At 38.7% G+C, this 26203-nt stretch overlaps 3 protein-coding genes across 5 annotated transcripts in view; 1 reads left to right on the top strand and 2 right to left on the bottom strand.

Annotated features, from left to right (window-relative positions):
* Positions 1-491, bottom strand: part of anxa1a (annexin A1a) — a 5593-nt gene extending 5102 nt beyond the window's left edge. Inside the window, exon 1 of the mRNA XM_028033361.1 lies at positions 381-491. The gene's annotated coding sequence lies outside the window, so the exon portion shown is untranslated. The remainder of the gene's footprint in view (positions 1-380) is intronic.
* Positions 1-15675, top strand: part of kifl (kinesin family-like) — a 16658-nt gene extending 983 nt beyond the window's left edge. Inside the window, exons 1-23 of one of the 3 annotated variants that reach the window (XM_028033356.1) lie at positions 633-2837; positions 3303-3483; positions 4998-5180; positions 7323-7412; positions 7940-8049; positions 9022-9114; positions 9193-9315; positions 9456-9548; positions 9653-9713; positions 9794-9924; positions 10487-10663; positions 10774-10931; positions 11049-11155; positions 11516-11622; positions 12474-12573; positions 12664-12856; positions 12929-13109; positions 13178-13415; positions 13679-13839; positions 14065-14169; positions 14313-14410; positions 14494-14572; positions 14695-15675. In XM_028033356.1, the coding sequence (XP_027889157.1) occupies positions 3381-3483; positions 4998-5180; positions 7323-7412; positions 7940-8049; positions 9022-9114; positions 9193-9315; positions 9456-9548; positions 9653-9713; positions 9794-9924; positions 10487-10663; positions 10774-10931; positions 11049-11155; positions 11516-11622; positions 12474-12573; positions 12664-12856; positions 12929-13109; positions 13178-13415; positions 13679-13839; positions 14065-14169; positions 14313-14410; positions 14494-14572; positions 14695-14745 (2742 nt within the window). In that variant the 5' untranslated portion in view covers positions 633-2837; positions 3303-3380 and the 3' untranslated portion in view covers positions 14746-15675. Of the gene's footprint in view, positions 1-632; positions 2838-3302; positions 3484-4997; positions 5181-7322; positions 7413-7939; positions 8050-9021; positions 9115-9192; positions 9316-9455; positions 9549-9652; positions 9714-9793; positions 9925-10486; positions 10664-10773; positions 10932-11048; positions 11156-11515; positions 11623-12473; positions 12574-12663; positions 12857-12928; positions 13110-13177; positions 13416-13678; positions 13892-14064; positions 14172-14312; positions 14411-14493; positions 14573-14694 lie in introns of those variants that run through there. The other 2 variants (XM_028033355.1, XM_028033357.1) reach the window with 2 other exon arrangements.
* On the bottom strand, positions 14780-26203 carry cyp1d1 (cytochrome P450, family 1, subfamily D, polypeptide 1). The gene is made up of 8 exons (XM_028033358.1): positions 25904-26203; positions 25244-25557; positions 21223-21831; positions 20516-20639; positions 20333-20422; positions 18243-18366; positions 18074-18160; positions 14780-17652 (listed from the first exon to the last, which is right to left on the bottom strand). The coding sequence occupies exons 2-8, from the start codon at positions 25535-25537 to the stop codon at positions 17370-17372; spliced, it is 1611 nt and encodes a 536-aa protein (XP_027889159.1). The 5' UTR covers positions 25538-25557; positions 25904-26203; the 3' UTR covers positions 14780-17369.

The following is a 26203-nucleotide window of genomic DNA, read 5'->3' as shown; positions in this document are numbered from 1 at the left end:
TGAACTGTATTTACATGAGGTTTAGCTCAGTAATTACAACAATATGCAGGCTGCGCAGCCGCACCCACACACCGCTTGATATGGAAACAGACTTTTATAGACTTCATCGTCCCTTTCATATAATTCCAGATGGCGCCTGAATGGGAACTACGGCGGCGTAACAATACCGTAACAACTCTGCATGTGTATTAAACGCAAAACCTGCAAAATCTCCGCTGTCTCATCAGCCACACCCTCATACAGCGCATCAGTCCCGTAAGACACAGCATACTTCCAGATTTCAGTTTACACTCAAACTCTAAGCTAAAGTCAGAAATTAAGAACAGGAGAACAGAGTGCAGTTTTTTTATTTTATTTCTCATGGCGGATAAACTACTTACCGAGAGGCCTCAGAAGGGAGAAGTTAGTCTGACTGTGTGGCTGCAGGGGCGTTGTATGGGCAGAAGACGTGTATTTATGTCTGAGCTAAACTCCACCTAGTGAAGGGTCCAGCCCATACTGCCCAGGCTCCACCTCTGCGATTGGACTGAGCGTCTGCCCTGCACATCCGAGCGCAGCGGAGCTCCGTCCATTACGCACGACGGCGTTTAGTGCGCAGAAATCTGTGCGCATTTTCTCCTGCAGATGTTTAACAGCCACACGGCTTACCGAGACACATGTGCGGGGAAAACGCCAGGTCCTGATCCTTCATAAAAATGTTATCCTCTGGAAAATCACAGGGATATGCAACATCTGGGACTTCCGTGGGTAGTTTGCGTTATGGGGATTACTGACTTTATGAGAAATGCTCTATGAGTTCTACTTATATTTTCCTAATATGGGCCGCCTGCACCAATCAGTTTATTTTACAGATTTAACACATTTACTTATTTATCAATGCCCTTTTTTTTTGCTGACTCAATGTTTAAGGACTCAAATGATTTATATTTAATTATGTTTGAATAAAGACACATATGCGTAACTTAGCCATAAGACATCTTAATTATGTAACTTGCTTACATGAAATGCATCGCTGTAGATGTTTCAGATTACCAAAATAAGTTTAATGTCACACTACACGAAAACAACTGAAGTAAATACACGTGTTTTATTTTTATTTATTTTATTTTTTTCAATGTATTGCTTAAATGACAAAGTAACAAAGTTCTCCAAGTCAGTCTGGTCCTGTGTGAAAACCAGCAGAATAAAGAAATTGCTTAAATAGAACCAGTGTGAAATATGTTTAAAGAACTCTTAGTAAATAAACAAAACAAAACAAAAAGATCATGCCCCCATCTAAAGCAAGAGTAGCTGTGAAATATTCTGAAATGGGTCTGGAAATAATGACACAGGCATAAGACTTTGCAACTCTTAAAGCAGACAGAAGTGATCAATAAATTCATCAACGGTCTTTCCAGACTAACTGAGGTCAATGACTTCCTTCTCTTTCAATCAAGCCATGATATCTGTTTTTTTGTCAACTCTGGGTGACAGTGGAAGATTTCTAGACAACTTTGTTTAATCTCTGTTTGATTTATGCTTTAACTACTTTTTCACGTTGGGTCATTTTGTTTTGGACAACTTTTTTCCTTGTTGAATGAAATAAAAATTTGAGAAATTTTACAGTTCTTTTTGTTTACTTATAGGCTATCTTTGTTTGACTGTCTGAAACATTTAAGTGTAACAAAAAGCAACTGATGCTATCATAAATGACATTAAACCCAATTAGCTTCCGTTGGTGAGTCTCTTATTAAAACCTTTTGCAAGACCTCGGAGTTTCCTGAAAGGAGTGTGGTTTTGGTGTGGTGAGGTAATGACTTATTTTAAGGTGTGGTAGACAGTCATGTCAGTTCAGCCAAGGCCTCACACATGCCTCAACAGGGGGGCTCTTTGACAGAGAGATGAATAAAAGCCAGTGATGCATTTGCATGACGACATCATTTCAACACAGGTAGAATTTGTCGTCACGGTAAATAATCAAACTTAACAAACCTTTAGTGATGAAACTCATCATCATCACACATTTCGCAAGTTAAAAAAGTTTGCCCTGTTGTCATTTGTACTTGTGAGTTTTGAAATGACACTTTGGTCCACTATTTGAAAAAGCAACACTTCAGAGCTTCAGAGAGAAATGTAGACAGTGTTGAATGCTGGGGAAAGTAAAGTGAAGAGAAGGAAAAGCTGTATTTTCATTAAAGTGGCATCAGGGTTGGATTTGCTGCTAAGTAAGGTGTGTTAAACAGATGCTCCAGCTGTAGTCCAAATGCTACAAATGAGTCCTAGTCAGCAAAAGAAAGGAAATCATCCCAGACCAGGTCAGCCAAAAACAACAGGGAAGAAGAACACAATGTTAGGCACCAGCAGCAGACGCTGCAGGAACAGAGGAGTTGGCTATCATTTTTGAACTGCATCTCCAGGAAGAATATGGACTGTGAAAAAAATACACTCCATTCAACTCCTTTTTATCGCAAGAAAGATAATTAGCCAGATTTGACCCTGATGACAGAGAAATGTGTGCCATTTCCGCCAAAACGAATTAAAATAAAACAACCCCTGCTCGAGTAAGCGAGGGGGTAAAAACTAAACATCTCCGAGTGGCAACAAAGAGTCCAGTTGCAATCTGGATCTAATACAGAAGGAACCTGAGGACTCTTTGGGGGCATCTTTTTACCAATGTGCTCTGCTGCTGAGAAGCCAGGAGCTGGTGAAACTCTACCTCTGCAGTTTAATATTTAAACCCTGTCGAGAGTTTGGTTCCCCCGAGGCATCGGGATTACCTTGGCTTTGTCCTCCTGTAGCGTAGCAGCACCCAAACTGACCTGAGTCACACCGACAGGGAGCTCAGGACTCACAACCAGGTACTTATCTAAACTCATTTTAATCTAATTTTCCAGCTCACTACTGCTTAGGATTGGAAGAAAAAAACAAAACACTGATTTGTGTTTTTATGCTGTATGTGGTATGTTATGGAAAATAGCTTCTTTTGGGGATGGTGTTTCAGGTGCCATGCAGGTAGAAATGGATCCATTCCTGTTCCTGCTGAGAACTGTAGACAATTTATTTCTTTCTAAAAATGTTAAATAAAGAGGTATTTGAGATTTTCAGCTTGCAGCTTACAGAAGCTGGAAGAGGCTGAGAGGCAGATTACACTCTCTGCGTGAATTGGCTGTGTCGGCTTTGAGACATCTGCTAATATTTAAAGGGTTGAACAAGATTTCATCATGTGGACAGAAATATTTGGACCAATTTGATTGCATATTAGGTAACTTTTTTTTTTCATCTGTCTCGGCTCCACGGGGATTTTAACTTACTTTTCCCTGCAGAGTTTTGGACTGATCCAGCTCCAAATGCTATAGAGAATCAGTAGAACATAAGAACAGTGGTGAGGACCGACACACATAATGTACATGAACACATCTGGGACTTCTAGAAGATCCTACTCCCTGACCTTCCTGGGAAAGAAAGTAGGGAGGCATCACTCAGTGGCACCTGCTGGGAAGCAAAGTAAGTGCATCACATAACACAACTTCCTGACCAGGTGAAATGGGAATTTCTTTGTTTGTTTAAAGAGGAGGTTTCCACACTTTGTGTGGAGATGTGAAAGTCACACTTAAAGCTAAGCACCCTCAAATAAGCACACCTCTAACAATTTATACATGCTTGGTGTCAGATTTAGCTCTAGATGTTTCTGTAGCTGATGCAGATTTTCATAGAGCTAACAGAAGGTTTGAAGGCCTTCTTACGTTTTTATCAATAGACAAGGTAAACATTTTACCTTCCTAATTATCAAACCAGTAAAGGTCAGTTTTCTCTCCAGTACAGAGTAGATAAACTTTGGAATGGCTTTTTGAATTTTATGAAAGGCAGTCATTCTCTAAAAGAGTTTAATTATTATTTGACGCTATACGTACTTAAAGAAATGTCACTTTTATTTTTACAAGTTTTATTTAAATTCCCATTAAAACTCTTAGGTGTTTTTATGCTGTATTGATTGTATTTAAAATATTTATAATCAACAGACAAAGCGTTGTGTTGTTTTTTTTTTTTTCTCTGTATTATTTTGGCGGAGGCTTTAAATAGGCCCACTGGGTTTTTGCCTCTTCTTGCGCTGTTATAATTATTTTTTCTTGATATCTTTCATCTGCATTTTAAACTATGCAAACTTAGCTAAACTACTAAACTAATCTAAACTAACCACATCTTGATAACTTATAGTGAATTTTTTTATTTTATTTTTTTTAGTTTGCCACATCATAAACTCTGCAGCTTCCTCCAGCTATTTTAAAATATTTCTGCAACTTGACTGTAGTCCTAATTTGTCTGATCTCAGGATACAGTATAGATAAAACATTTCTCACCTTCACAGCTGCTGTCTCGCAATTGATGGTGCAGCAATGGTCAGAGTGGAAATAAGAAACGGAGGCAGACTAAATGATCAACGCGCCTGCCAGAAAGTCTTGAATTGTGTGACAGATCTAAAAATGGCTGCATGAATTTGTCTAAGTTACTATACCTGTTTGAATTACCCATTCAGTTGTGTTGTTGCAAGGTAAACACAGGTCATCATTAACATGGGTTCCTTTCCATTATTGGCAACATTAATTACCTTAGAAAAGTTGGAGGTGTTTTAAAATCAGACGTGACACAGAAAGTTACAGAGGAATTCAGATCTTTTATGGATCTACAACAACAACAGAGTTACAGATCTTTTTGTTAAGAGTTGCTGTGGGAAAGCTTGCACCAGTGTGAATAGAAAAGCTCTTTGAATGTGCCGGAGTCGCTCAGCTGCAATCTGGGCTTGAACTCAGAGAAGTATGTCTGGAATGCTAAGAAAATGATCGAGACTCACACGTTAAGCATTTAAAGAGGAACTGAAAAACGTCTAGTGAAATATATTTTGGATTTTATTTTTAATTTCACAAGAAGACCTTGCGTAGGTGTGACATATAAGCATTTATATTCACATGACCTCCTTGCAGTGTTCATTTAGATCTTCTGAATGTTGTTCTCTGTCTCAGTTGCCTGGGAGACGACTATCAGGTCGACGGAGGAGCAGGAGGAGCCGTCCCAGTCAGGCCATGCCCCTGTATCGGAGCAGGATTTGGAAAACCTACCTGGGAGTGTACCTGAGTTAAAGGAGCAGAGGACAAGTCCAAGATTTCCCAACTCACAGTTTCAGCAGTACGGAAACATCGCATCAGGTCAGTCTTAGTCTCATTCAGCTTCGCTCTGGTTTAAGTCTTTGGGTTCATTTTCTGTCTGCTCCCAAGCTAAGGCAGCTGATGCATTTCCACATGATAGGACCTTTCTCTCAGTGTCCTGACGTGATTTCTGTTTTTTCACTGAAAGGTATTTCTGAGAAGAGAGTAACAGCATGACGACACGCCTAGATTCCTGTACCAGAAAACAAAGAGGGGATGGGAATGTGACAGATAGAGTGGAGAAAGTTTTGTTTGATTGGAATCACTCAGTGCTTTAGATATAAGCTGATGCAAAAGGTTAAAAAAATAAACAGATAATTTTTTAAACTTTGATCATTTCAAATGAAAAGTGTTTTCTTTTTTGTTTTGTTTTGTTGGGATTTTTTTGCGTCATCTCAAAAGATGTAAATTACCCTAAAACTGCACACATTCGGTCAGATGTCATCTAGAAATTGTATGTAATACTTTAAATAAAATGTGATGTTCTTGAAATTTATGTCTTCATTCTTGTGCTCACAATGGATCAATAAAATTGTCATAAATGTCTCATAAATCAGTTCAATCATTACAATAGAGTCCACCTCAAATTACTTCTTCTCATCTGTAAACAAGTTAATGATTACACTCTTGAATGCTTTCACTTGATGTTGATCATGTGACTGAGAGGCGCTCTGCAGGGTGGATGAGTTAACGCTGGTGCCGCATATTTAGGTCTTCTCAACCTCAACGGACTGAGTCTTTCTTTTTCAACAGTTCTTCTTGCACTTTACTATTAAGCACCACTTTATGTTGGCCCGTCACATTAAAATCTCAGCAATGTAGACTTATGTGTAGTTACGTCACTACAAAATAGAAAAACGTTGTAGGTGGATAAAGATTTGATGCAAGGCATTAAATCCACAGGCAAAGCCAAAGGTGGTGAACATATTTCCTCTGTTCTTATTTATAGCCAGAGGCTGATGGGCTGGAATGTATTTTATTTAAAATGTTGTACATCCTACATTATCTTTGTAGCATTCTGAATTTTTTTTATTCTTGAGAAATAATCAGTGCGATGACTGGATATAGTTTCCAAACCTCTTCATTGTAAGCCATTTGTAGATCAGGTTCCAATCATTTGAGGGAATTTCCAAAATTTTTGTTGCCACATTTTTGCTGAGTATTAAAGAAACCAAAAAAAAGAAAAACAAAGAAGCTTGTGTGTAAAATAAATTGTTCTGTCTCTATGTTGCCAAAATGACAGCTTAATATTTGGAGTAACAACCTGATAGATTTACAGAGACACAGAAAATGTCTTGCAGATGACAAGAAGCCTTTTAAGGTTCAGCAAAGAGAATAAATATTTTATCATTATTATCAAAAACATTATCATCAAATATGTGTTACCAGCACCCAAATGCAATAGAATTAAAAGCCAGATTAATTAACACCTCTATAGCAAAAAGTGGTATAATCTGAGATAATAATCCTACATCTCACCAGATTTAGTTTGTGTTTTGAACAGTTTAGCTTCTTTTGTTTTCAAATGGATATATAATTTTTTCAGTTTTTGTGCGTTTTATGCTTTTGTTACACCTGATTTTCCCCTTTGTGGGACAGTAAGGGTGTTTCTATTCTATTCTATTCTATTCTAATGTAAACTGTAATAATCCATTGAAATTTCAACAGAAATTTCAGATTTCAGATTCACTAGTAAATGCGCCTGTCGTGACATGCCCAATTATAATACCTTATATTAAGAAAAGATAAAGCTCCCCTATGATCAGTGAGTCTCAACACACCCCAATAGAGAGGATAAGTGTGACTGGCTGCTTTTGTTTTTCCAGAAAGATTGGCTTTGTGAATGTCTGACAATGAAAAAGTGACTGCAAACAGAATAGAGAAGGTAGAGAAAAGAAAGAAAGAATTAAGCTGATAGAGCAGTACAGGTCCATTTTTTATTATTTTCAAAAATAAAGATTGAGACAAAAAAAAAACTAAATAATTACATAAACAAAACTAATAAAAATATATGATCCAGATGTCCACTCTATCCTGAGGTAAAGTAAAATGTCATGCTTTAAATGTGAATGCCTTCTCTTTCTCTTTTGTCCTTGAACTCTTTGTGTGTTTTGCAACGACCCTCCAACTTTCCTGTACAAGACACGCATCGGCACAAAAATCCATGGAGGAGGAGATGGGCTGCTTTTAGACGCTGGATTGTTGCAGACAGGAGGAAACGCGATGGACAAGGTTTTGTATACAAAATAAATGATGTTAATATGATGAGGGGTGAGTGTCTGGTTGGAGGCATTTTTAGATATATTTTTAATAATAGCAATTTACATCTACATTTAAGCCACTATTTTTAAATTTGCTTTTCTTTCTTCAGAGGATTAGAGGTTAAGAAAAATTGGATACAAACGATTATTTTTGCCTTGTTTGACCTACTAACAGCACATCTTAGACAAGAACCCCAAACAAATTTTTCAAGTTCACTTGGAGTTCTCTGGCAGCACATGTTTATTCTTTAACATTTAAGTTGTTTTCGTTTGTTTGTTTGTTTTTTAAATCACCTAAATACATATAAAATATGAGTTACCAAGGGAATCACTTGATGGAAAGAACGATTTTATTGAAACAGTTCACAGACATGAGAGACGGCCGGTGGAATTTGGTATGAAGTTGAGACTAACTTCACAGGTTACTTTGATAATAATTGTCAACCTGGGTTCCTGCTCTAGAGTAAACAATAATCATCCGCATTTATTTTTATGCAGGCTCATCAGAATCTCAGCTGGGAGTTGGCAGTGATGACAGAGAAGCTGAGCGCTCACAGGAACTCAAGATTTACATCCCCTATGAGTCGGCTGAGCTCTGCATCGCTCAGGTAAAATAATGAGCAGCACAGGAAAACAGTGCAAAACAAGTAGAGGAGCTCACACTGCAAAATACTTACAATGAAATCTGTTTTATGCAAAGTATTCAGACATCTTATTCACATTCTGTCACATTGCAACAACAACCTGCAGTACTTTTTAATGGGTTTTTATGGGATGGATCGACACAAAATATTACATTATTGTGAAGTAGGGAAAAAATGCTAAATTGTTTTTGCAACAATTGATGGGGGAGCAAAGAGCTGAGAGGAGAAGATGGAAAGAAGACACCCTGCAATGGCAGAAAGAAAAAGTTAGGGAGCATGTGGTAGGCCATGCACTTTGACTTTTAGAACCTAAAAAGTCAAAGTCAGATTAATATCCTTTAAAGTTATTCTTAATAGAATAATAGAACAAATTTGTTTAAAGACATTAGTGAACACACAGGAGAAAGATAAGAGATGAAGTTGTAGAGAAGCTAAGAGCAGAGTTAGGTTATAAGTGGTTCCAAGAATTAACTTGTCATGCTCTTGTAAAAAAGAAAAGAAAATACATATATATATATATATATATATATATATATATATGCTTCACAAATGTGCACTTCTTTGTGTTAGTCTAAAAGATGAAACTCTAATAAGTATACAGAGTGTTGTAATTGTAACATCACAAAATGTAAAGAAATTCAAGGAGTAGAATCTCTCCAATACACATAATATCTACTGTTATTTCACTGAAAACCAAAACTGTAATTTTATCTTCTAAAGCAGCGAGTGTTGAATGTCAAGCAAACATCAAGACATCTGAGTGCAGTTGTTGAGTATGAGCACAATGGAGCTACTGTCAGATATCCTGTGTTTTATTCTTACTCACTCTCACATGGTTGCCCTTATGCTGCTACCTCTAAGCCATTAGGTCATGTTGCAAAACAGAATGCAGTTTTGTACATTTTGGCTAACTTACAGCATATTGTGTACAAGCAGATTGCTGAAGACATGAAGGCAATGAAGAAGAGACATCTGCAAACAGTGCAGGAACTGGAGGAGAATTTCCAGTTCACGGCTCAGGAGACGCAAGTAAAAGAAAAAAAGTCTAAGAGTGTGTGAATATGAAGTTAAACAGAACTTTCATTGAAGTTCTGCATTTGTTCTCAGGAACGGATCATACAGAAGGTCAGATCTCACTATCAGAACAAACTGAACACTGTGAGGAGATTCCTGGACCTCTACCAGGACAAAGTGGAGAAGACGAAGGCCGACCTGGAGAAGAACGTTGCAGTAAGTCACTCAGAAATGCATTTTTTCCTTTACATGCAAACATTTCAATTTACTAATCCATTTTTTCTGTTCCACCATATGGTGGATCATGGTGACTGAAAAGCACAGGTCATAATTGAAGACATTTATGTGTATTGCAGGATCTGACTGCACACAACGAGCAGCTGCTGGAGGAGCAAAGAGCTGAGAGGAGAAGATGGAAAGAAGAGACCCTGCAATGGCAGAGAGAAAAAGTTAGGGAGCATGTGGCAGCTCCTACACCAGAGCACACTCTGGTGGCCATATTGCAGAAGAGCGGGAGTCAAACATAACGTTTGTGTTTTTTCTTTTGTGTCAGAGCAAAATGCTGGAGCTGTTCTCCAGCAGGCTGGATGCCCTGCACTGCCACCAGGCCTCCAGTGAGTCCAGCAGCATTTGGCGACATGGAAAACAAAGAAAAAGGGATGAAAAGTTACTCTGTGTGTGTTACCCCGAACAGCACTGCAGGAGCTGCAGATGGCCAGACAAGAAATAGGGCAAGTCCAAGAAATATTGGTAGTATCTTCATCACAGGCGCAACAGGAAGCAGCAGAGGATGAGGAGGGGTCAGACAAGAAAGAACAAACGGAGGTGGGTAGGATCATCAGAATAACAAAATAGTACTATATGTCCAAGACATTTTCTTTTGCTTCATTTAATCTGTGAGGGTAATCATTCAACATAGAGTGGTGTACAAAAGTATTTCCCTCCTTAAATGTCTCTTTAATTTTCTTTTTGCTTTCTGGTCACTCTTATTCAGATACTCAAACAATTTTTTACATCATGCAAATGTAACCTCTGTAAATATAAAATTAGTTTTTTAATGATGATTTTAGTTATCATGGGAAAAAGCTAAGCCAAATTAACTCTACAGCAAAAAAAATAAAAAAATAGTTAATCCCCTTTGCTAACTCATGGCTATATAATGATACTCTTTTTTTCTTCTTTTTTTTTTTTGCAAAGAAGAGTACAACCATGGTAGCAGTGGTTCCTACCAGAGGTGGCAGAATGTTTTTTTCTTTTCTTTGTTTTGCATATCTTTTTGATTGATAAAAATGGAAAAATCTAATTTCTCTGTGTTCCTGGGTTACTTTTGTTTGATATTAACATTTAGTGATTGTTTAAATACAAGCAAGTGCATTTTTGTATTCAGACATGCAGTGTCTCAGATCAGCCACTGGAGGGGGCCAACCCCCGCCTGGAGGAGCTGAAGGAGAGCCTGTACCAGAAGGAGAGGGAGATCACTGAGCTCCTGGAAGCAGAAAGGATCCCCGTCCCTCCTGTCCCACAGCCACACTGCAGCGTCCTGCTCCCCACCGTCATAACCAAGGTGCTGGCCACACACTTTGCAGAACAACTGCCCTCAGGCTACTTCTCACATTATCTCAAATATGTTTTCCAAAGTTGATGTTTGATACCTTACAATCATTTTTCCTCAAGGCCCATGAAATCTGCAGTGCAGTGCCAGAGTCGAGAGCTCTTTTGCACCAAATGATAGAAGACAATCGGGTTGCTTTGGCTGAAGCCAGAGACAAACTTCATCTACAAACCGCTAAACAGGACAGCAATGATAAAGAGAAGACTCCCACACAAGAGGGGTTAGAGACAATCTAAACTGTCCGCAAAAGAAATGACCATGGCTTGAAATATCTATGCAAACCTTTACTGAGGAAAAATATTAAAACTGTAGTTTAAACTTTTGTTTCACTTTATAGGTCAGATGAGTCAAGTCTGTCTTTTCTGCAAGAGACAGTGAGGGAACATGAGGTGTGTCAAATTGCTTTAGACTACATCAAATCTGGGGAATGCCCTGTAATGAATGGTGAGTTCAGCTCTAAGGTCAGCTGAATATTGCCCCAAAAATGCAAGTAAATAAATAGCTACACAAACACTAGAGGACAACAACTGTGTTGATCAAAACACTGATCACACAAGCTGTTATAATAAACATTTTCAATATTTTCCATTGAGGGAGTTAAACTTTTACCTATCAAACACAGCTGTGACCCTCATTGGCAATTCCCTGCATGACATTACAAAGCACTGCTTGCAATCAAGTTTGAGTTTCACATTCATGTATCACCAAATTAGTTGAAGCTGAACTTATTGCTTCAGTACAGAATCTTCTTCAACCACAAATCTTATGAAAGATACTAATTTTTTTTTTTTACTCCGTGCTTAGATTGTGAAATGTCTGAGCTGGAGGACATCCTGGGACAAGAGACACTTCCAACCGCACAGAGGACTGTAAAGGGGATTGGCCACCAGCTTCTCCTGCTGCAGGATCAGGTAAGAGTTCATTCAGACATCTCAGAGCCACAAGAGTAACAACTTGCAGGGCAGGTTTTAAGAGACTGTGGGGAACTAGCACTAGAACCAGCATAGGGATTTACCCCGGACATGTTTCGTTTATGCATTAATATTACAATATAAAGACATTAAGATTTGTAACCATGTCCACATAAAAGTAGAGTTTTTCCAAAATCCATCTGTTCATTGTTTATACCCACTGAATCCTTTCAGGTTTACTGGTACCTATTTATTCTAAAAAATAAAAAGGACAATATATCTTTTTTATTTATTTAAATTTGAGATTCTTGGAGTTGCTGTTGGGTCAAAGTTGGGGCTATGAGATTATTGTTTTCCAAAAATGACTTTGGTATTTTGATCCTTTCAATAAAATCCTTTCAACTGTGAGAGAAATAATAGCAAAGTAGAAGTGATTGGGAATGACAGCAAGTCAGCCAGGAAGACATATGCTGGAAACTCAAAAAATAAAACATTAAAATCAGAAACCCTTCACTTCAGGGCCTGGTAGAACCTGGGCTAGGTCCCATCAGAACATGTAAGCTAGAAATTAAATCTATAATATGCAGAAAGGAACCCAAAGCACTAGTATTTGCAGAGTAGGTTTTAAACCTAGACCCTGCAGGTTCTTGCTGACTGGAGGAATGCTGAAACTTATTTTCACCATTAGAATCAAAACTTGGCTCAGCAAACTGAAGATGCTTTCTGAGCATCTTCAGTTTGCTCAGGAACAGTTTGCAGGAACATTCCTGAATAAAAACAGGAATGTTTTCATTCAGATCTTATTGTCTGGGTTCTACCGTACCAAAGTCTTTTCACTGTTTTCTCTTAAGCTGAAGCGAGAAAAGGAAGAGAAGAAGAAGGTAGTTGAGAATTACACATCAGAAAGAGCAATGAGGAAGAAATATTATAACATGGTGGAAGAAATGAAAGGTACACAAACATTACCAACTTGCAATCAATTTTTTTCAGTAAGGACTAGACTCTTGTGACTTTTTTTTCATGCTTTTATGTCCCTATCAGGTAAAATCAGGGTGTTTTGTCGAATTCGTCCAGTGAACCGAAGTGAAGCTACACAAGGTGGGGCCGTTGTGGTGGCTAAATTAGACGATTACTCTGTCACTGTGGAAACCCAACGAGGGCCCAGAGAGTTTCAGTTTGATAAGGTGTTCAGTACAGAGGCCTCTCAGGAAGATTTGTTTCAAGATGTAAACAGGTAAAACAATACAACACACAAGAATGTGAGAAACTTTGTTTCTCAATAATTCCCAACATTTCCCTCCCACAGGCTGATGCAGTCAGTCATCGATGGATACAATGTTTGCATTTTTGCATATGGCCAGACAGGCTCAGGGAAAACTTTCACCATGGTTGGGGACAAAGATCAGAAGAACCCTGGGATTATGCCCAGATCTTTTAACGGCATATTTGACATCATGCGCGAGAACGGCTCTAAATTTGACTTCAAGGTAGCAGTCTTCCTCCTGTTTGTTCCTGCCTCTGGTTGCGGTGCTTCTTCATCCTTCCCCCTCCTCAGGTTTCGGCCTATATGCTGGAGCTGTACAACGACAGTTTGCAGGACCTCTTCGTGAGCCAGGCGGGTGAGGTCCATGCGCAGACACAACCCCATGGCCCGACCAGGCGGGTGGAGATCAAAAGGAACAGAAAGGGGGTTGTGTTCGCCCAAGGAGCAGAGACAAAGGAGGCTTCCAGTGCCCAGGAGCTTTATGCTCTGTTCCAACAGGCTTGCGCCAATCGACACATCTCCGCCACCAGTGAGTGCCCCATACTGTGCAGTTCAAACAGGGCTGCGCTAAATGGTTTGGAGTAATCCTTTTAGCTCCAGTTAGAGAAAAGGTAGCTATGTACGTCATTATTGAACTAACTGGTGAGCTGCAGAGAATCGGCTTTCGGAAGGGCCACGTTTATTAGAATGTGATTGGGTGTGCGCTATCTGAAACTATCTGTACAAAAGTGCATCACAAAAGATGAACTAACAGTGCTGGTTGTTGTTTTTCGTACTGCCGCTGTTTTTAAGAGATGAATGTGGAGAGTTCCCGCTCCCATCTGATTGTTGGCATCATGGTGGAGAGCAGGAATCTGACTAATGGGAGTGTCAACACCGGAAAGCTGAGCCTTGTAGATCTGGCAGGGAGTGAAAGAGCAGCAAAGACCGGTGCCAAGGACCACCAGCTAAAGGTGTGCTCCTGTGTTACCGTGAAAAGTATTCAAACCCCTTGAATATTTTTTGGTGAGTTTGTAAGTTGTGCAAAACTCTTCTTTTTCAGATGATGCTCTTTGAGATACTCAAGGCTTGGGATATTAACTTAAAACCTAACTCTGCTTTAAGACTTAGAAATTTAGAGTTTAGGAGTATCAAATTAAATGGGATTGAACATTTATGCACTGCATGCCACTTTGTAGGAGGCAAACTCAATCAACAAGTCTCTGAGTGCCTTGGGTGATGTGATCTCAGCATTGTCTGCGGAGCTGCCACATGTACCATACAGGAACAGCAAGCTCACACAGGTGCTGGTGTAAAAACCCATACACAAACTAGATTTATCCAAAGAACATGCAGTAATCAAAAGAGCTGATGAAAACCAAATGTGGTCCTGGATTGTAAATTCTGTCATGCAAAGCAGCACAAGTCTTTTCCCCATCCTTTCCAGGTTATGCAGGACTCTTTGGGAGGAAATGCCAAAACCCTCATGATTGTCAACATTTCCCCATCAGAATACAATCTGGACGAAACTCTCACATCTCTCGTGTAAGAATCAGACACAAAAGAGACAGTAGTTTATTTATTGTGCTGGTAGAAATCTATGTATTGAACTTGATGGACCTTTTCAGTTATGCAACGAGAGTGAAAGCCATAACTAACAACGCCCAGAGAAATGTGGACAGTAAAGAGATCGCCCAGCTGAAAGAGGTCCGCACAGTTTCAATTTGTTCTGCTTTGATATGAAGCTCTGCTGTTTCAGAATAAAACAAAATGTTACTGCAGTGGTTTAAATGACTAAAATCCTGGTTGCCTCTCTGTGTTTCTTAAAGGTGATCATGAAGCTGAAATCTGGACAGGCAGTGGAAGAGGTGGATGTTTGATAGGCTGTTGTTTCTGCACACTGTGTTTTATAATGGCCAGTCTTGTAATCGCTGGCATGTTTAAAAGGTTTAAATGTTGGATGAAGATGGGGGTTCACAAGTAAGTCACATTTTGCTTTAGAGATTGAAAGCTGTTTGAAAATGAATGTTGGTGCATTGAGCTATAGAATAAAGCTCCCACAGTTCAGATTCTGTTTGTCTAAAGGATGACAAAGACTTAGTGATTCATACATGCAAAGGATTATTATATATGTCTAAAAAACTGAAAGCAAAAAGCACATGTTGTGTTTCTTTAACAGTGAATTTACAAGTGGAGACTGAAAACTCTAGTTTGACTTATAATATGAAAGAAAAAGGACTGGAAAAGCTGTAGTCTAAAATAATAAACTTTGATATTAATCTATTAAATAGAGCTGTTTTGAACTGTCATATAATTTCATGCACTGTGATTTTATTTATATCTTTACTTATCCTGTTGGGATTTTTGTGACAGACAGTTTTGTTTACAGAGACTTCATGATTAATTTTATTTGTTGTTTCTGTTTTGTTTATTTATTTTGGACATTTAAAATGTATTCCAGTTCCAGTGTTAAATGTTCATTAGAATCTAAAGTTTATTGATCTGGAAGAATGTGTTCCTGCATTATTATTACTTGAAAATGGTTTCATAACAACAGTGTTATCGTTTATTGCGATAACGTCTGGGACAATTTATCATCCAGCAAAATTTGCTATCATGACAGACCTATTAATGTCCACAGAGAACATGAAAAAGATTCAGGAGTATGTTTTTGCAAGCCGCTTATTTTCTGAAGTATTGCAATTATTTATTTATAGAATTTGTAGAAGATTGGCTCTTCTGCTGCTTTTTTGTTTTTGTTCCACTCCAAAAGCTCTAAACCATCAAAATAAATTGCTGGAGTCATTTTAGTAGTTTTCTTCTTTTTTTTTACCTGTAGCTGGGCCCAGTCTTAAATGTCACGCTCTCCTAATCTATGATGTAGATCCGACAAGTGGTTCTTTTTGTATCGCACTTTTTCTAACATTGCGTGCTCCTTTTTATTGGCTGCTTTGGATCAGTGGCCAATCAACACACGCTGGCCTTCATTTGTTATTGTTGATGAGTTTAAATTGCACTGTGAGTCGGCTAGAGCAAAGTGAAGGACAAAGCCTGCAGTGAAGAGCAGAGAGCAGATGGAGGGGGTACATGATTGATGAAAAGGCTAACAGGTCCTTAGGTCTTCATAGTTTGCTTCGCTGATTAAACCACTTTGCTGCTGCACAGAAATAAAACAAAGGAAAATGGAGGATTGTTCTGTAATTGCAGTGTCTTACAGAAGCACCAACTTTTTAAAATTGTGTCATATTACACACACAAACATCTGTGTTTTACCCCAGTTCCAACTTTTTTCAACTTTTTCTTCCAGGATTTCCCTGTGTTCAGCTGCACTCATCTTATCATTAGCTAGACCAGCTTTACTGCCCCATACTGTTATTTAATTAAGACAAATGAGTCACAGATTATGAGAAAAGTGCATTTTCTTTATTTCTGAAATATTTTTAAACATGATTTTAGTTATCAACCCTGCCTATCACATGTGATGTGTTTATTAGTGCTCTGCTAACTCTTAAAAAGTAAAATTCATACAGTCACAGTTAGAACAAGCGAACCCAGATGAATGCAGTGGTTATAAAATGCACAAGTGTGTTACAAGTCACTAAACATTTATAATTGTTACATAAACTAATGGAAATCAAACTATTGAGCTACAAATTTCAGTGACTGTCAACAAGGAAGTGATTACAGATACAACTCAACATCATCAATCCACGTGAAACAGCTCATTTATTGGTTGACAGAAGTATGCGCCGGTGAAATGCATTCTCCTCCGAGGAGGTTAGGGGGAAAAAAAGAAAGAAAAACTTCAACAGTTTGGAGTACAACACTTTCCTTTTAAGGATAATTCTGCCCTGCTCGGCTCTTACTTCTGTGAGTCTAGTTTATTGATACTAACTTGCCTAATTTCACATTTCATTGCCATCTTTATAGTCGACTGAGACTGTTAGTAATTTAAGAATGTGGGAGGTAAAGAGAGAGAGAAATAGATTGGAAAAAGGTTCAGGACAGTAATATTTAAACAATAGATTGCAACTATAAGTGAAGATAAACTAGTTTATGTGTATGACATAAAGCAACAATAAGTAGAAGAGGAGCCAGAGACATGACGTAGGTGAGAGGATTACAGCAGTTTAAAAGCTGAGGCAGGACAAAGAGAAGGGGGATCCATGCACCTTGGCTGAACACAGTTTCAAGCTTGAAGCACCAATCACCGCTCTGTAAAATGGTTCCCTCCTCTCCCCCAGTGTTTAACTGTAAATAATAAGTTCATGTAAAGGCTTTTAATGAGGGACTGCTTCTATTCTTTTTTATTTTGATGGACTTTAAGTACTGGAACATTTTCAACATATACCAATGCAGTTTGCTTGACCTGAACATCTAAACAAATGGTGTGTTTAATAGAGAAACTGCTCCTTTTTAGGTTTTTTAAACTAAAAAGAAACTCCAGTCTGTGAACGGTATTGACAGATCCACCGTCTCTGTGGACTTGTGATGTCCAAAGTGTCTAAAATCTGGGGGAGACGGTAATCCTGTACGGACGTGGTTTCATGGTCAGACCATAGTCTGTGCTGAGATCCAGCTCCTGTCCAGGAACATTTTCAATCCGCAAACCGTGGAGCAGCGTGGTGAGAAACACAAACATCTCCAAACGTGCAAATCTATCCCCAAGACAGCGCCTCTTCCCCAGGCCAAAGATGAGAACCTTCTCCGTCAGCTCCTTGTTTAATTGCCCAGACGGGTCCTGGAAGCGGTGTGGCCGAAAATTCTCTGGATCACCCCAAAGATCCCTGGTTCAAAATGAAAAACAACGAGAGTTCTACAGCTTACAAAATTATTTATTACATTCAAACTTTTCTACATTTTGCAGTATCACACAACCACAAAGTTCAGTCTTTCAGTGGAATTTTATTTAATAGAACATCACAAACAGCATACGTCTAGCAGGAATATGAGCCAAATCACCTAAAAAAAAAAAAAACGGTTTAAAGTAGGAATGATCTAGTCAAAGTCCAGACATAAAGGTAACTGAGTCTATACCAAGGCTTGAAAACCATTGTTCACAAACACTGTTCATCCAGTCTGATTGGAGTCTGAGTTTGTCCCTCGATGCAAAGCTTAATGAGAAATATCCCAAAAGACAATACATACCTGATCTGGTATAAACCATGTTTAAACCATCAATCAGTGTCAATGTTTGTGACAACTCACACTTCATGATTGACTTGGTACTGGTTAATGAAGACACATGTGTCCTTTGGGATGAAATATCCATTCAGGATGGTGTCTCTGGTGGTGCTGGAAATAAAGGAACATATGAAAGGTTCCGATAATATTTATGCTAAACCAAAATAAACTGCAGCCAAAGCTCAAGTCTTACCAGTGAGGGATGGTGAAAGGAACATAGGAAGAGTGACGAAACACCTCGAATATGAATGCTTCAGTGAAGGGCATGTTGGGCTTGTCTGAAAACCCAGGAAGTCTGGCTGAGCCAATGTGCTCATCTTAAAAGAAGAAACAACAGATCCAACTAAATATTTACAGTAAACTAAGATCTTATTGTACCATCTTTGTTTTCTGTTCTATTTTTTTATTTAATAGGATTGTAACTATTTTTGAAAACATGTAATGTCTTCCTAAAGTCTTAGTATTCCTTGATCCTTTTGGCCACATTACAAACACATCATTTAGTTTATGTATTGGGATTTTAAGCAACAGACCAACTGATAGTAAAGTTGTAGAAATTCTAAAATGTTCAAATAAAAATGAAATTGATGAGATTCATTTAATGTACCTGAGGAATTACTTTGCATAGCTAGCTTTTGTTATCATTACAGCTGCTAGACTACTGGGGGGTATGTCTACCAACACTGAGCATCTGAAAACTATGATATGATTGTTACATGTCTTAAATAGCTGAAGTACATTGAATCAAAGCTATGAGCACCAATGTTCAAATATCATCATAAAAACTGAATTAGACTTAAATATACAATTTAATTGGGTTATTCTAACGCATGAATATACTTTCATCAAAAAGTTTTATAGTTTCTTTAACCGTATGTTTAGGGATTTTTCCTTCTCTGCCCCAGTCTGAAGTCTTTTGCAGGCTAACAGGTTTTCTTTAAGGATTACCCAGTATTACACACACTGATCAGATTCCCTGTTTGTGGTTTAGCAAAGCATCCCCACAGCATGGTGCTGCTAACACCTAGGTCTGTGGAGATGACTTGTTGGATGATGTGCAGTCTTAGTTTTCATCTCTGCCTGTGGCGAACTGGACTTCTACAGCTTTCACTCAACTATGAATTTTTCTGTGTTTTTTTCTCCACGTTTACATTACTGCAAGATGTGCACAGTGCAAGATACTGAGATTTTACATCGACAGATAATCACACCTGAGATGTCCTGGTGCCACATTGTGTCCATTCTCAGATGACAGATTGAAAAGTACTCTCTAAAATGTTCAAAGATTTGGATATTGTTTATAATCTAGCCCCACTTCAAACATTGTGTTGGCCCATCACATGAAATTCCAACAAATCTATTAAAGTTTAATGGGCATGACAACTTTGCAGTTGACTGAAGACTATAGGACTAAGGACTTACTTGTTTTCACTTCATATCTTGTTTTCATTCTAAATAATCCTGTTTTTGTGAATAAGGTGTCTAGTTCAGCTGCAGTCCATCCTTACAAAGAGCAGCCTTTCAGCCCATTGCCTCCAATATTTTAGTTGCGTTAAGGAACAATGGTAAATTATTATCGTTCAGAGCCTTGCGTGTAACTGCCTTTGTGTCTCTCTTGAACTCTCCAACCCTTGTACTGTTCTGATTCACCCTGTCACCTCCTAGCATCCCCCCTCCCTTCCTCTCACTGTGAAAATGTGACGTGCCTCAGGACATTCGGCACCGGTTCAGTCAGTCTACATCAAAAGTAACTCCGGCGTCAGCAAACCTTGGTCTGAGCTTTTGAGTTTCTCAAAGACCAGTTAACTTTTTATTACACCTGTTTTGCTTTGATTTTCTTCAAAGTTCACAAATATCATGCTACTTTCATTAACATTATAAAACTTTTTTTTTTCCTGAATGTTGTATTTTCATCTGCATGGTAAATGTTTGATGTTCCTTTGGGGCTAAATTTAATATTAATCAAAATGCTCAAGATCACTATTATTAGGAACTATTGCAGTTTGATTTTTGTCTCTGTAATAAACCAACAGACACAAACTCAGGCTCATTAGTGATGTGCTACTTGGATTCATTAATGAGCAACCTGCTATTTTTGGACAGTAAAACCCTGACTCATTCATGAGAACAGACAGGCTCACGCTATTAGCATTCCGTACATTCTTTCTGTTTTCATAGGCTGCGGTCACACTGACCAAGGCAGTTAGGGTTTCAGTTTTCATCACAAACACACCTCAGTCATTTAGATCTCGATATTTGTCCTATCAAGACATAAAACAATACCTATCTCCTGCTGTACTTTGTCTTGGATGTCTGGAAACTTGATGAGGTACAAGAGGCTCCACTGTAATCCAGCAATGATGGTGTCAAAACCTTTTGGAGAGCACAAAATGCACAGCTGCATAAAAACGAGGGCGTCTTTTTATGCAGTAATGCCATTGGCGTCGCTATGCTGGTTCATCTAACCTGCACCGAAGATGTCTATGACGGTGTGGATGATCTGAGAGTTAGAAAGTAGAGATGTGTCCCTGTTCTCTTCCCTTTCTTCACAAAGTGCGATCAGAGCATCTGTGATGTCCCGGATGCAGTTCTGCAACCACACGTACAAAACATGACAGAAACTTTCATGGCATGACCTCCTGAGATTGTCGTCATTATTATAACAAGGGGTGGGGGGAATCAATCTTGTGATTATGTAGAAAATTAGGACTGAATTTTGAACGAATTAATTAGGGACAAAATGGTAATCAGTCATAGTGGGACGCGTGTCTTCCACTAGGTTGGTAATTCCTAATTAGAGTGTGTGCGAACATTTTAGGCACTCTGCACAAGAACAATAGTTCATCCCAGGGGACTTGTTTGTTATTTTTTGGCTACAGTGGCCGGTGCCGTATGTGTGCAATGGCAGATTAAAAGATTGGGATGCAAATAAGTGGCATAATCTAAAGGAAACAAGACATACACACATGCAATGCCTAGACGTGCGCAGGACTGCATACAGTACATATTGCTTGTAAACAAGATGAAGTAAAGATGGGACTGTAAAGTGCATAAACCTCAAGACACCAATCTAATCAGAATTTGTGAATATTTTAGCAGATGTGAACTCTTTTCCCCTTTTCATTCTTTTACAATAAATTTCTTGTTTTAATGTAGTTAGCAGGCTTCTTTACCTTATCAAAGGTGTTGATGTGTTCCTCAATTCTTCGCTTCATAAATCCATTCATCCTGTGAATGCACTGGACCATTTTTCTCAAAGACGGACTGGGAAAGTAACGAAACACTGGGAAGAAGTCAGCCAAATTCCCTGCTGCGAAAAGTTTCAGTACCTCGTTGTTGATGTTCACAATGGTGAGAAACTCCTTGTCATTGTGGTCGTACCTTCTCCCAAAACACAGGGCACACACCACATTTGCCACTGAGGTCACTAAGGATATTGTGGGATCTATACCCATCGTCTTGTGGTTCTTTGCAGCTTCTTCCCGAATCACCGTCACCATCTCAGCAGCCTCAGTGCACATCTGCTCCTCCAGGAGGCAAGTGGCCCCTGATCCCCTCGGCTCGGCTTGGGAGAAGGACCTTAGGGCATTTTTGCACAGCTTCTTATGGAGCAGCCACGCAGGTCCATACTTTTCACTGAAGGTCATGCTGGTCCCATCAGCCACGGCGGAGAAAGTGAAAAGTTCAGGTCGTCCAGCAAAATCTTCTCCCTGACGGACCAGTGCCTGCCTGATGGTGGAGTACCCACTAAGGATGACCACTGGCAAAGAGCCGAAACGCATCTGAGGCAAAGACACCAGTGGTGGAGAAAGTACTCAAACAATGTACTTAACCCTCCTGTTATGTTGCGGGTCAAATTGACCCGTTTTAAAGTTTAAAATATTTTTTTAAATAGTTGGAAGTATTTTTTTTTGCATGAAACTTTTTCTATTTGTCTTAATAGGTGCACGCTACAAATAAATTAAAAATTTATTCATTTTACACATTTGTACCAACCGCTAGGTCTACTTTTTACATAGATACTGTTTGGGTCAATTTGACCCGGTAGTCAGGTTAAAGTGCAAAAGAAGATTAAAAAATGTCCAATTCTATATGTTTCCTTGCAGCTATGAACCATATTTCACCACACACACACAAACACAACACATGCACACACACAAACACACCCCACCACACCCCTACATGCGCATGTGCACGCCCACAAGCCCACTTTCTCACTATTCTCTTTACTTCACTAGGAAACTGCGAGAAAGCAGGTGTTCACACAACTTTTGACAGGAATCTTTTCTGTTCCTGTGGACAAACTCCACCCACACTGAGTGGACACTCAGCAGAAGTGGAGGAAAACATAAATACTCTCTGCATGACTAAATGATTTTAATCTGTTCTGGGTCCATTTGACCCAGAACAGTTTGTGTGTCTCAAGTTAAAGATCACCCATTGAAAAAAAAAAAGTGTAATATAAAAAAATTTACCAAAGATCAATTTCAAGGAAATTATAGTTTTTTATTTTTAGGTTTTTTTCAGTGGTCATTAAAAATGTAAATTCCATTTTTTATGTCCAAATGAGTAAATGAGTAGGTTATCGTCATTGATCCTTAAGTTTTGAGAAATAATAAAACATCATTGCACAAATATTAATTGAAATGGTTAGTATTGGAGTTACTAATCAGATACAAAAATGTTTTGGAGGAATTCTTTGGTTTCTGACACTATTGTATGATTAAACACTCCCTGGGTCAAATTGACCCATGAACAATTTTGCTGTACCTCAGAAACGAACATAATAGGAGGGTTAAGTAAAAGTACAAATAAACAGACAAAAATGTACTCTAGTAAAAGTGAAAGTACCACATTAACATTTGTACTTCAGAAAAAAATAAGAAAGTGCTGGCTTCTAAAAATTCTTAAGTATTAAAAGTAAAAGTACCTGCTGAATGTAATACCTAATCGCTAATACAATGTCATTACATGTACCTATCATATTTAATTTTAACACGTCAGAAATGTGCCATTTTAATGAAAAATGCCATAGATAAAGCATTTTTTTATTGTGTTTACTCTCTGTGACACAATTTAAATCTAGATTTACATGCAACCAAGGACGTAGTCAAGACTACCTAACCCAAGACCAGCGCTCCGCGCTACATGACACAATAAAATGTGAAATATGATCAAAATTGCTTTTCAAATTGATCTTAAAGATCCACATTCCCATAAAAACACATAGATATTAAATACTTAGAGCTGAAATAAGTTCAACCAATATCATCAATTCAAACTCTTCTTCATTCCGCTTTGCTTCCATCTCTGTGCTACAAACCCCGGTGGTCTCATGCCATCCCTAAAAAGATAGCGCCCTGGGCGTTTCTGACCTGGTTTGCCTATGTCAGAAACCACAACCATCTGCACCATTACACATAGCAATTAAGACAATGCCCTAATGGTAAACAACACTCAACTATGATCACTGTCCAAGGCGCAATAAGCAAGAGGTAACCAAGCCGAAGGAGCGCATTGTGGTTCTTCTCACCCTCTCCAGCTGAAACATCTGCCACCATGACAGGTGACAAAAACAATTAAAGAGCAATGAGCATGCTCTGCCTGCTCTTAGATTCTTGTTTTATTTATTCGCCAATTAAATACATTTCTATATATGTTAAATAAAATAATAATAACTACTGCAATGTAAGAGCCGTTCAGAAGAATCGGATCGTTCAGGAATATATATTGCAGACTTTTCGTCACAGCGTTGTCCCACATATGCGACACGTCAGTCAACAATTCAGCACAATGATGAGTGACAACTTTTTCCATGCAACACATCTGTCTCTGTACAGCTAGCTTTGCTAAAAGTTTGATAAAAGTTGGACATAGTCCCCACCGTCTGTGAAAGCGAAGCGCTGCTGAATTTGCATGTCGCCAAATCTTATGATTCATGTAGCGGTACTCTATTACTGACGATTAGACAGACATCTTCTCCCGCTCAGAGGAAACCACTGCGCATGTCTTGGAGCTCCGCTTGCGAGTGAAACCGGGAGGCGATGGGTAACGAGAGACACACGTAATTAGTAAGTCACGTTATTGCTTGGATTTTACAGCCCCACGTTAAGTCCCTGAACTTCACATTTTAATGGGTAAAAAAAGAGCAATGCGACTTGGATGTAACGAGTAACGCGACGGTTTTGTAGAAATGTAGTGAAGTAGAAAGTACAGATACTTACTGTAAAATGCAGTGGAGTAAAAGTCGAAAGTATCCAAGATAAAATCTACTTCAGTAAAGTACAGATACATGAAAATTGTACGTAAGTTACTTACACTGAAAAACACACACAACGCCAGTCAGAAGTTCATATACATGCATCATGTGCATGAATACTGAATTCATTTGGGACTTTTAAAGGTGAATTTTATGGAATGAATGTAGAACAAATAATGTCAGTTAATTTAAAAAGAAAAAATGTCAACGATCTGGATTATGATGAAAGTCCTTAAATTTTACAATAGTTTCTCAGTCATTCTAAATGCTTGATTTGAGAGTTTAAGCCATCTGATCAAAGTTTAGCCCTCAGATGGAAGGAAATTTGTTAGAATGTTCAAGAACAATCAATGAACCACCAGGTTTGAAGCCCATCATAAACCACGTCAGTGTCACTGTTCAAATCAACAGATTTCAAGCCGCTAAAGAACCGTCTACTCCACAATCAATACCTTCAAAAAGTGAAATACAAACTCATGCTTTGGAAGTTTCAAGATCAAACAAGCCTAAATTTAACTGTTTATCCATTGCGACAATAAGTTTGTTCGCAGGAATCAAGGCGAGGCTTTCAAACCTGTGCAAACTTTACCAGCTGTTAGGCATGGTGTTGGGGACATGATGCTGATGAATCTGCTTTGCTGTCAGAGGTACAGATGCATGGTACCTTCAAATTCCTTAACCCTGGTGCTAGTTTACATGTATTTACTCACAGGGTTGTGAAGGAACCCAATCAGTATTAAAACAAAGCCACTCTGAATTACAACAGAACTAACAAATCCAACATGCACACCCGATTCTTTGACGTTGTATTGTCGGTTCAATCTGGAATAAGAATTATCGAAATATATCACAAAAGGCTCAAATTATTTTTAGAATTCATGGATATGATGAGTGTAAATAATGTCATAATAAATTAGAATCCAAACTCACCGTACCTTAAAAACATCACCGTACTGCAGACCCAGGCGAGTTAATGAGAGATGCATCTGGTCCCCCACCTGGAGCAAATTGCCCACAAGGGGCCAAGGTTTGGGGCCTGGAGCACTAGGGAACTTTGTGTTGTCAAAGTGGGAGTCATGGTGGTAGGAGAAGAAAAATCTGTGGCTCTGTTTTACCCTGATGGCCATCATCAGTATGAGGGTAAAAAGACACAGAGCAAGAGTGACACTGGAGAGAGGTGCACTAGAGTTCTCTTTGGCTGGCAGATATCCTGACAGGATCAGCCCCATGTTGTCAAATCAGGAACATGCTAAGTAGAGAGAAGAAAGTGAAAACAATGTCTGAAAAGAAAAATCAAGTTATGTTCCAAAGTTTAAAAAAAGAGTGAAAGACAGAAGAAAATGCAGGAAAAAGTCATCCAAATCAGAACTCCTGCAAGCCTTCCTGTTTAACAGACTGCAATAAATTGGATCAAATCCACACCAAAGTTTAAAGTGCTTTTCCTGTTCCTATGATCCACCTCTAAGCATGGATATATAAAACTCATCCAGACAGTTTCTGCGTGATTTCACAAACGGACAAACAAACAAAACATCATTATGAAACATCTGCACTTGATGGGAAATAGCTTGAGAAATATAGTGAGGAAAACTCACCACACTGTGATCCTCTGCGGCTTTTATGTGTAAAAACTAAGCGGCTGAGAGACGAGAGACCCAATGCAGACCAGAAAGAAGTTTGTAGATTGATGATGTTTCTAGGGGAGGGTTTCATAAATTGTACAGGGACCTCCCCGTCTGTAGACAAGCTGCTTCGTCTAAAAAGGTTAGCCTGCATACATGAGCTGCTGTTCAAGATACATAAATAAAGGGTAAGATTAGCGAAACATTTATGTTTGTATCCTTTATCCAGAATGAATGTATGCATTTTAATAAACTTACACATTTTTGGCGAGT

This window comes from Xiphophorus couchianus, chromosome 12 (assembly GCF_001444195.1).
Source record: "Xiphophorus couchianus chromosome 12, X_couchianus-1.0, whole genome shotgun sequence".
Lineage (NCBI taxonomy): Eukaryota > Metazoa > Chordata > Actinopteri > Cyprinodontiformes > Poeciliidae > Xiphophorus > Xiphophorus couchianus.
This window is presented reverse-complemented; position numbering and strand designations above follow the sequence as displayed.